Source organism: Akebia trifoliata, chromosome 1 (genome assembly GCF_017979445.1).
Source record: "Akebia trifoliata isolate Shusen 1 chromosome 1, ASM1797944v1, whole genome shotgun sequence".
Taxonomy (NCBI): Eukaryota; Viridiplantae; Streptophyta; class Magnoliopsida; order Ranunculales; family Lardizabalaceae; genus Akebia; species Akebia trifoliata.
The window spans coordinates 28,819,623-28,831,650 of NC_141375.1; the positions used below are offsets into that span (position 1 = coordinate 28,819,623).

The window sequence follows — 12,028 nt, forward strand, 5'->3', positions numbered from 1 at the left end:
TAAAAATGTTCGAAGGATTGATCGGGAAGATCGTGGAGGTATATATCGACGATTTATTGGTAAAAAGCAAGCGAGCAGGGGACCATCTGGTAGACCTCAAGCAAACATTTGATCGGCTGAGGAGTTTCAAAATGAAGTTGAATCCGAAGAAGTGTGTCTTCGCCGTCTCCTCTGGGAAATTCCTCTGGCACATTATCACCAGGAGAGGCATTGAGGCAAACCCAGACCAGATCCGGGCGTTGGTAGAAATGCCGAGCCCCACTAACCAGAAGCAGGTGCAGAAGTTGGCAGGGAGAATAGCTGCGCTGAATAGGTTTATCTCCAGGGTATCCGATTGATGCCGTTCGCTCTTCACGTTGTTGCAAAAGGAGAAGAATTTCGCCTGGAGTGTGGAATGTGAGGCAGCGTTCAACGATCTGAAGAGGTATTTGGGGCAGCCACCGATCCTTAGCTCTCCGGAGGAGGGAGAGGAGTTGGGAATTTACCTGGCAACTAGTTCGTCATCAGTAAGCTCGGTTATCTTTAAAGTCGATATGGGACGGGAATACCCCATCTACTATGTCAGCAAAACGTTGGGCTTATCGGAGATGAAGTACACCTGGACGGAAAGGGTGGGGTTGTCACTCGTCTACTCAGCACACAAACTCAGACCTTACTTCCTTTCACATCGCATCCGAGTTGTTACGGACACCCCGTTGAAAGAGATGATGCACAGATCCGAAAAGTCGAAGAGGATGGCGAGGTGGGCTGTAATCCTCGGCGAATACGACTTACAATTCGAGTCCCGGACAGCAATAAAGGGACAGGTATTGGCATATTTCCTTGCGGATTTCCCGGTTGAGGATCCGAACTGGGAAGAGTTGGAGAACGAAGACGAAGGGACGGGAGAAGCGGAGCTGTGGGACAAGCAGGCGGGATGGAGAATTTTCGTCGACGGGTCGTCGAATTACTCAGGCTCGGGGGTGGGAATAGTAATTGTAACTCCAAGCAACGATAGATTGGAAAAGATAATCAAACTTGGGTATGGGGCATCAAATAATGAAGCTGAGTACGAGGCAGTCATCCACGGGCTGAGAATGGCAAGCGAGTTGAAGATCAGCCGGGTGAAGCTATGCACCGATTCCCAACTTATAGCGAACCAGTGCAACGGGAAATTTGAAGCAAAGGATAAACGCATGGCGAAATATCTAGTCTCAGTTAAGCGGGAGATTAAGAAGTTCGACCAGGTGGAGATATGCCAGATACCAAGGGATGAGAACAGGCATGCGGATTCGTTGGCTTACATTGCCTCGATGCTAGGAGAGACGGAAGGACGGTCCTTACCGGTGGGATACCTGCCTAAAGCAAGCATCGAACACGAAGAAAGGGAGTGCGCGCAGGCTGGAAAAACCTCGGGATGGATAGAAGAGTTCACGCGGTATCTCCACTCAAAGGTTCTGCCAACAGACAAGGGGGAAGCCAGAAAATTACTTCGGCAGGTCGGGAAATATACTCTCGTTGGGGAGGAACTGTATAGGATGTCCTTCGGAGGACCAATTCTCAAATGCCTTACTAAGGAAGAGTCCGAGCTCATAATGGCGGAAATCCACAAGGGAATTTGCGGTAATCATTCGGGAGGACGGTCGCTCGCCAATAAGGTTATCAGTCAGGGCTATTTTTGGCCTAGAATGCAGGAAGACTGTAAGAAGTATGTAAGGACCTGTGACCAATGCCAAAAACATGCCCCCTACATCTGCAGCCAGCCAGCGAACTCCATCCCATGAAATCACCCTGGCCATTCTCGATATGGGGCATGAACATTGTTGGACCTCTGCCTCGGGGAAAGGGGGGAAAGCTGTTTATCCTAGTAGCTACAGACTATTTTACTAAATGGGTGGAAGCTGTCCCCCTCACTCGGATTAGGGAAGAGGAAGTCATCAAATTCACTTGGGAGCACATCATAACGCGCTTTGGGATCCCTTACGCGTTGATTTCTGACAATGGCACGCTGTTCAAGGGCAACCGTGTGCAATCGTACTTCAAGGAATACGGAATCCGATCACTGCAGTCATCACCCAGATATCCACAAGGAAATGGCCAAGCTGAAGCATCAAACAAGACAATCCTCGCGAACTTGAAGAAGAAGCTGGCGGAACATAAGGGAAGATGGGTAGACGAGCTACACAGCGTCCTATGGGCATACCGAACCACGGCAAGAAGAGCAACAGGTTCCACTCCGTTCGCGCTAGCCTATGGAACGGAAGGTGTTATCCCAACCGAAGTACAGGTTCCTACTACGAGGACGCAAGTGGTTGAGACAGAGTTCAATGATGAAATGGTGGCTCGGAATTTGGATTGGTTGGATGAGACATGGGAAAGGGTCATAGAGAGATTGGCAGGGTACCGGAAGGTGTTGAAGAGGTCTTATGACCGGAAGGTACGTCATAGGGAATTCAAAGTCGGCGATATGGTATTACGAAAGGTATTTTCTAACACCAAGGAAGTCAATAGTGGAAAGCTCGGCTGTAATTGGGAAGGACCTTACATCGTGCGCAAAGTCGGGGATATAGGCGTGTACTACCTGGAGACGCCGGCAGGGGAGGAGATTCAATCACCATGGAATGTATTCAATTTAAGGAAATATTATCAATAAAGTCGTGTTTGCCTCTACACTTGCTATTTAAGGGAAAGCCTCGGCCCCTCCACAGGAGCCGAGCCCAACTGAGGAGTTGGTCGGAAGGGAAAAGCCTTGGTCCCACCACGGGGACCAAGCCCAACTGAGGAGTTGGACTAAGGGAAAGCCTCGGCCCCTCCACAGGAGCCGAGCCCAACTGAGGAGTTGGTTCGAAGGAAAAGCCTTGGTCCCACCACGGGGACCAAGCCCAACTGAGGAGTTGGACTAAGGGAAAGCCTCGGCCCCTCCACAGGAGCCGAGCCCAACTGAGGAGTTGGTTGGATGGGAAAAGCCTTGGTCCCACCACGGGGACCAAGCCCAACTGAGGAGTTGGATTAAGGGAAAGCCTCTGCCCCTCCACAGGAGCCGAGCCCAACTGAGGAGTTGGTCAGAAGGGAAGAGCATTGGTCCCACCACGGGAACCAAGCCCAACTGAGGAGTTGGACTAAGGGAAAGCCTCGGCCCCTCCACAGGAGCCGAGCCCAACTGAGGAGTTGGTTCGAAGGAAAAGCCTTGGTCCTACCACGGGGACCAAGCCCAACTGAGGAGTTGGACTAAGGGAAAGCCTCGGCCCCTCCATAGGAGTCGAGCCCAACTGAGGAGTTGGTTTGGAAGGTAAGTGCGTTGGCCCCTCCGCAAGGGGCCAAGTCCTGGTCAAGGCATTAATTAAGGCAAGTTCTCGGCCTCCAACGAGCGCCGAGCCCCACGATATATGTCAAGGTAAGGGTAGCTATCCAAGGATTCTCTTACGACACAAACCCATACGAAAGCAAAAGAGAAATGAGCAACGAAGGACAGGTAACACGAGGAGTGCGAAAAGCAATTTTATTTATGTAAAAGTGACCTTTACATTCCAAAATTCAAAAAAGAAGGGAAAGCAAGATTACAAAAAGAGAAGAGAAAATCTAGACGTTCGCCCCGAGACCGGCATCTGCGTCATTGTTGGTTTGATCTTCGGCCGTTTCTGCCAAATCTTCAGGAATAGGCTCGGGAATGCCATCGATGGTAGGCTCAGTAACAGGCCCGGGAATAACGGCTGGGACAACTTCAAGTTTCTTCGCCGCCTCCTCGGCCTTCTTTAGCTTCGCCTTCACTTTGTTATAGGCTTTCTCCCAAGCCTCCTCCGAAGAGTCAAGTTGTGCTTGAAGGGAGTTGAGCTGATCCTGGAGGGCTCTTTCTTGCTCCACTTCTTTGGCCTTCACCAACTCTTTCAAAGAAGAGATCTTCCCCTCCGCAAGAGCGAGTCTGTCCTTATTTTGCTCCAGCTCGGATAACGCGCTATCCAGGCTTGATTGGAGCTTCTGGGAATTGGCCGCAGCTGCATCCCTTTCAGCCTGAAGCTGAAGAACACGACCTTCCGCGGCCCGAAGGTTATCCACGGAAGCGTCGCGAGATTCAACGAGCTTGGCCATGGCGTGTTGAGCCTGGTCAGGAAGGAAGAAACGGCGTTAGTAGGATAAAAGAGCGGAAAAGATATAGCAAATTAGAAGAAAAGAACAAGTAACTTACCACGGCCAAGGCTCGGAACGCGTCGCGTGAGAATTTCGCCGAATCAGCTGCAAAACTTCGGCGAACCTTCTCGACGTCACGCGGGAGCGCGGACGCATCAAAGATTGCCCGGGCTATTTCCGGGTCAGATAAGGCAGAGTCCTTATCAGACACCGGCTTCCCCCGGATCATGGGTTGTACCACCCATGGAGAGGGAGGGGGCAAACTCCCCCTCTGCGCCGATCCAGCCGAGGATGCATTGGACGGCTCGGCTGGATGGTTGGATTCCTCGGGTACCGGAGGTGGTGGCAGCTGGAGTATCGGGGCCGGAGAGCGAGGCCCCTTCTTAACCTCTTGAGAAGAGGCTGATGGTCCTCCTCTTCTTCTTCCTCGTCCGGAGCGGCACGACCCGCCCCGGTAGCTCCGGTAGGAAGGGTGGGGGGAGCCTCAGCAATTTCCTCCTCGGAATCTGAGCCGAGGATTGGTGGGGGGCGCTTGGATTGAAGCGCCATGTCGGATTGGCGTATGGAGGGAGGGAGAAGAGCTGTCACTTGGTTGTAGAGTTCGGGGTTTGCAAGAAGATGAGCGATCACCACCGACTCCCCCGGGAACTTATCCTTGCTCGGATCTGCAATGTCGTTCAAACCAACAGACAGGACGCGCACTACGATAATAGCCCAACCGACCGTCGCCCTCGAAAAACGAAAAGGCTAAGATACGATTCGCCATAAAGAAATCATTAATCCTAGTTGAGATCCAATGGGAGGTCGCCACGTGTTAGCTCACTAATTTCTTATTAATATTCTCGAGCACCCGAGCAATTCGCCCGAATCCTCGAGAGGGGGTATTGTGGGGGAAATTCTAGAATAGGACACGTGGCATGAGTTTGAGCTCGGAAGTATCTCCAAATCTCGGATTGACGGAAAGTAAGCCCGACAGATTGAGATCCTCGGGTGCAAGTAAATGATTGAGCTCGGACCCTAGCCACCGGTAGGTAAAATAGGTCGGTTAAAGGCAGCATAGGTCGGTTGTACGGATCTGACATATGCGACAGTGGACTGACAGCATTCACAGCTCACGTCATCACAGAGGTGGCAGAGCAGTTGCAACAACTCCTGCAGCTGACATGTCAGGGAGTGAGCTAACTGCCCAAGGTCACTTCAAAGGATGGCACAGAAACCGAACCAGATAAACGCCTATATAAGGAAGAAAACTATGGGTAAAAGAGGTTCAAATTCTTCTTCTCTCAAACACTACACTGATCGATTTGTCTAACTTGATCGTCGGAGTGGGCTGATTTGCAGGTCCCCCCGAGCTTAGAGAGAAGGAAAGTGTAGAGCAATTTCGTGCATCTACAGATATCATCACCAAAAATCAGTTCAATATAAAATTTTTAATCTCATTAAAAGTGATTTACAAAAAAAGAACGGTCCACAATTCTTTAACTCATAAACATAAGACAAAACACATTATAGATATATGAGTAAATATATGTGTATACGGATCCAGACCCATATATATGTTTATATAAAGGTCCTCATGTTCTTGTGTGCGATGCCAAGAAAAAAGATAGAAAAAAAGAAAAAGAGAGAGAAAGGTGAGATCCTGTGACAAGTAGAGGAATCTCATCAAGTTCAATCAAGTAAGAATAGCTGCAAGAATCTAGCAATGTGGCAGAGGAATCAAAAGATGGTCAAGACAAACAGTTAATGCTTACAGTTTCGTTTGGAACATATAGGTAAATTATAAACCCTGTTAATTTCTTCTCTATTTCCATTTTAAATACAAATAGATTGTTTAATCACAAATAATTTTGGTGGTCTGGACCCACAGAGCATCAAAATATGATAGATTGGGAGATATCAAATTATGTCCTCTATATTTTAGTAAATTTTTAAGAAACATAATCAACTATCTTTATTCTACATGTCTATATGTTATCAAATAAACTAGATTCCAGCTAATTGGAGGGTGATTATTGTAACCACACTTGTTTTTTCCAAGTTGAAACATTCAACCAACGAAGGCCTTGTTCTTTCGAATCTCATAACCGTTAAAAATTAACTTTATTAATTATTAATTCTTCTTCAGCCTTTGGTTATTCTACCGTTTTATTTAGAAAAATACTTTTCTTACTGATTTAATAAGATTTCAAATCATATCAAGTCACTAAGCTTAAATGGATTACCAAATTGCCAATCTAACACCATAGCACTCTAGATTTCATGGAAAAAACTAGATCCAAAGAAAAAAAAAAATCAAATCCAATATTATTTTTTTGGACTTGATCCTAGATTTTGAAACTGAACTACTAGTGAACTCTCAACTTTAAATTAACTTGGGTCATATATTTGATGTCATAAGGTGTGCTAAACCACTCTCCGTAAGATTTCAATAAGTAAGACTAGCCTTACTATTTTAACTACTCAGATTTTCAGACACTCCACTGCACGATTTCTCCTTGAGTATTGATAACCTGACGCTTTTGTTTTTGCAAACGTTCCTTGTACACTCTTATCATAGAATCATAGATTCTTTGCTTCAGAATACATGTAAAAGATTTATGATTCTGTAACTGCCAGGTCAGAAAACTTATGGGGGGACGTCTAAAAAAGAGAGCTAGATTATCATTAGTCTTTCTCCTCCTCTATGAGTATGAAGCAGTTAGTGGAGAATTGTTAAGATGAGAGAAAATGATTGCTAGTAAAGAAAGAAAAATAAAAATGAAAAAGTAAAGGACCAAGGCTTATGTGAAAAATGTTACGATGTACGGTTACGCTTTGTTCACATTAGATTGAAGTCGTCCATCTAAGATGAGAGTTAATTCAAACATTTTTTTGGGGGTAAGTTGGACATACACTTTCGGATTTTTGTAAATAATTGAGATACCCTCTGGATTTCTAGTCTGATGACATAACCCCTTGACCATGGTCTTCTATGAGAGACTTGAAAAATTCCCCAACTCGACCTCTTGCCAAAAGCCCTGGAATTTCCCTCATCAAGTTAGGTTTTGGTGCTAAGATTTTGCTAAAAAAATATTAGATTGATTAGTTTATTTTTCACTTGTTTTGTACTTTAGAAATATATTTATTCCGTCCAATAAATCAAGAATAAAAATGATGGGTTTTTTGAAAGGGCTTCCAAATAAATCAAAGGTTTTAACTAAAAAATAGTCTAAATTAAGGTTTTCAGCAAGATGTTGAAAATGAGGTTGTTTTGGAGAATTTAATACTGCAGGGGTGCCTCAAATATTCACCAAAATCTATAGGAATGTTTTTTAATTCGAGAATTCAAGGTCAAAAAAATGAACCTAAAGTCCACGCACCCTTTTGTGGACCGGTGAACACTTCTTTTATTTTATTTTTAACTTTCCAAGTCCCATCAAATAGACGGCTCAGGTAAGAGGCAAATTATAGATTTCTTAGTGATGCATTTTATTTGTGAATCCCTAACATCTCAACTGTCTATTTTGATGGCCAATACTTCAAAAGAGATAAATATTTATTTTGTATTATTGTGACTAGATCTCAAGTCACACACAAAAACTCGATTATTAAAATTAATCTTTTTCTAACACCGAAGTAATCAATTCTAACAATCAAACTCCAAGAATGTGTTGCAAAGCAAATGCAAGCAATGATAAAGAAAGTAAAGAAATGAAAACACAATCACAACACAAGATATAAGTGATTCACCCACAATGGAGTTACGACCATGGATAAATCGATAAATAGAAATCCACTACTCAAGAAAGAAATTACAAATATAAAGATTTATACTTACTTCCATACTTGTAATTTCTTCCTTGAATATTTGATGTTTACTTGTCGGTTTGGCCCATTGTGAGTGAACCACATATATCTTATGTTGTAATTGTGTTTTCATTTCTTTACTTTCTTTACTATTACTTGAATTTGCTTTGCAACACATTCTTAAGGTTTGGTTGTTAGAATTGATTATTTTGATGTTAGAAATTACAAGTATAGGAGTTTATACTTACCTACAATTCTCTAGTGAAACCCATCAAATCTCTACACTTAACTTTAATGAGAATTTAAATAAGAAATCGATCTCACTCCAGTTATCACAAACCCTCAACAATCATGTGAATATTATCCTAAAAAATCTTAAGTATTTAGATTTTACAAGAGAAGAAAAATACATAAATAGAAACTCCATACTTCCTCACACTCTCTAATAAAGATAAAACTCCCTTTCATAGACAATAACTATCATCTAAGAATCATTTTTATTTCTCATAAACTAACAAAATGACATTACTCAAAATACCCTTGAACAAAACTCATTAACCTTAAAAAACAAAAGAATGATAATTTTATATCACTAAATCCAACATTTATTTTTTTTACTTTAAGATTTTTAATTGAAATTAAGGTATAAAGGTAAATTAAGCTAAAATGATATCTTTTTGAAAAAAAACAAAAATATAAAAGTGAATTCGATTTAAAATCAGTAAAGCATATATGTACCTTTTAATAAATTTAAGTAAATACAAGACACAGAATATACAACCTTATCTTCCAAAAGAATAATGCTGAAGTGATCTCAAGATTGGACCTCACATCGCATACCATGACGTGAAAGTGTACGAGAATCATAGATGCTTTTCCTCAAAATACAAGTGAAAAAGTATTTATGTTTTCTATCCACTTTCACAGAAGGATGTGTGAATTGTTATTGGGTCAGGAATTTCAACAAAATGTTTAACCTTAAACTATCCTTCTAGAAATATTGCTAATAGTAAACTAGAGAAATAGGGTCACGATTTAGATAACGATCTTGCTTTTCATCTCGTTCACAAATGATATTGAGTCTCGAGATGACTTTAGTATCTTGGATAAGACAATATTTTCATTTTAGATTAATAAATGGGCCATTTCTTATCGCGTGGTCTTATGGCACATATTAAAGTAGAATAAATACATAAGAAATAAAAATTTGTATAAAAAGTACACTTAAAAAAAGAAATTTACCAAAATACCCACATGCTTATGTCCAAAGTGTATTTATTGCACTTTAACGTGTGCTCTTTGGGCACATGTTAACAAAACCCAAAAATTGAAGAAAAGAATTCGGATGTGACATTCAATCTCAGCAACAATGTGTCTACTGACTTAGGAAGGTGAACATTAGACTTCTGAAGATTTGAAATCTAAATAAGGGTAGTTGGGTTCAAATCGATAACTATATTAGCAATTCAACAGCACAGGACTCTAGATTTCATAGAAAAACTCAAATTTGAAGGAAAAAAAAATTCAATTTTTTTAAAGCTTTATCAAGGTTTTGAAATAAATGGCAAAATTTCCACCGAACTTCAAAATTAAAAATTAAAAATTTAACTGTGAAAAATACTTTTGTCTTCTATCACTTAATGAAAACTCTTGATTCCCAGTAAACCTTGGCTTCAACTTTTGATTTTTTATTACATGATTTATTAATTACTTAATTTATTAACAAAAATATATAATAAAGCTTTCACTAATCACTACCATTGACTTTGCCAAATAATCAAGTTTTGAATTTATTATTTTTTTGAGAAAGAAAAGTCAAATAAACCTTAAAAAAAAACTTAAATGCAATGGGGTTGTGAAAATTTTCATGGATTTAAAAAACACTTTGAAACGAGTATTATTCCAATTAATTTTTAATAATCTCTTAATAAAGGCCAATGTCAAGGGATCATCAATTTTAATACATAGGGGGATATCTCAAATGTTCATCAAAATTCAGAATGTTATGCCTAAATTACCCTTCAACAAATTGGGCCCTACTCAAAGAAAATAAAGCTTCAATGAACATCATTTCAAGCCCATCAAATCATGAAAAACTGCCTCATTATCAGTTGGTGAAACAAAGACAAAAGACACAGATAATCAAGTTGAATGGTGCTTTTTAAACCTTTTTAAAATAATAATAATTGGCTTTAGTCAATAAACCAATCTGTAATTAATTAATTTCTAAACATATTTGAAGGGATCTTCAAAAAACAAAACAAAAAACTACCGAGTTAGTTGGGTCCAAAAAGAGAATTCTCGTGAGAAAAACTAACCAATTTACAATAAACCCCCTATTCTCTTAAAAATTAAAATATATGAGCTATCGATTCTCAACTTAAATCGTATGGTTCTCTGAATCTCAACAGTTTCTGTCAATTTATGGTACCTCGGCTCTATAAGACAAATTCCTAATTCTTCTTTCAACGATTGTTTTTCTCTTGTTCAAGAAAAGACGAAATTTTCTTGTTGGAACGAAAAAGACAACCGTTTCCGAGCCTTACAAAAGACGAAACCCAAGTTGTTGATGTTAGAGGTCAGTTCAACTACTGCCTACCAAACCCACCCCATAAATATATGTATCTTTCGCTTAATAAATAAGTATTTGATCTACTTTATCTCTGATTAATTTTTGGGATATTTACGAAAAAAATGACCTACTTTTGACGAATTTACGATTGTGATTTACTGTTCATTTTAATTATCAAAATATAAACAATAATGAATTCAGAAGTTTTTAAAGTGACTATTTCACAAGTTTAAAGTGACTGGAAATAGGCACTATAAAAACACCTAATTCATTATCGCTCTAATATATATATATATATATATATATATTAACAAAAACGTGATCATTCACATTTTGGTAATTAAAATGAATAATTATAACTGGAATCATAAATAACTCATTTCAATTCACGAAATGGTAATTCACCCTTAATTTTTTGAGAGATTTACTTGTTGCAATTTAAAAAAAAAACTTCCTTACATTATCAAGTTTGTTACTAAACATACCTTACTTTATAAATTAGGCTAGTATGATTAATTTTGTAAGATTTGAAATATTACTAAGAGTTATTAGGGTCATATGGATTATCAAGTTAATAATTCAACATCACAACCTTCTAGATTTCATGGAAAAATTCATATTCAAAAGAAAATTTTCATGACAAAATCCTTTTTGAGCTTGATCGAAGGTGTTGAAAATGAATGGTTACTAAAATCCTAAATTTAAAATTTAAATTAAATAGTGAAAATTAACTTTTTTTTTTTTTAGTTTTTATTTTTATTTTGTTGTTGTTGTTGTTGTTGTTGTTGTAATTCTTAGAATTTTGTCCTTTATAACCATGTGGCACCAAATCGTGTTTTTGGATGCCGGAAGTTAATGCGATTAACATCCACTCTAAAGTATGTTGAGTAACAAAATAATTGCATCAATTTGAATTTTATAACATTAATCCCCACTCAAAGGTTTGGTGGGTAACAAATTTGTTAGTCATGTTGAAGTGACATTGAAATTTACATCTTTCCACACATTGCTGACGTGAAAGTACTTGTAGAACCATTGATGCTTTTCACTCTAATTTAAAGGAATAGCATCCATGGTGCCGTACGCATATCCACATCAGCAATTAATGTCTTAAACATTGTACATTTCAATGTTAATTCAGAATTTTCCAACTCGTTAAAGTAAGGTTTGGTGGATAACAAACTAATCCTATGGTCACACGCACCACCCCTTCAAAAAGTCTTATGGGCAACCGGTTGAGCGATCAATCGAGTGCAGCCTTAAGAAATTCATTGTTTCGTGGGATTTCATACACTTGACCCACTTTTCTTGAAAAGCTTATCAAGGTTCGTCTTGCCACTGGGCCAACCCTTCGGGGTTTAGTGGGTAATAAACTATATAAAGTAAGGTTCCATTGGAGTTGTAGACCACAGATGGGGCTTTTGTAATAAAATGCAACACAGGTCTGTTAAGGTAAATCTCTCTTAAAAAAAAAAACAAATAATGAATATGTGTTGAAATTTGAAACAGAGGGTTAAAATGTCAGAATTTAAAACAAAACGAAAAAATTGCATAGAAGGATTA

General features: G+C 39.7%; 1 protein-coding gene across 1 annotated transcript; it reads left to right on the forward strand.

Moving 5' to 3' along the window:
- Window positions 1-5: 5 nt before the first annotated feature.
- Window positions 6-1,763, forward strand: LOC147411508 (uncharacterized). The gene is made up of 2 exons (XM_086432189.1): window positions 6-326; window positions 369-1,763. Exons 1-2 carry the CDS (start codon window positions 6-8, stop codon window positions 1,761-1,763), a joined length of 1,716 nt encoding a protein of 571 aa, XP_086288315.1.
- Window positions 1,764-12,028: the final 10,265 nt, after the last annotated feature.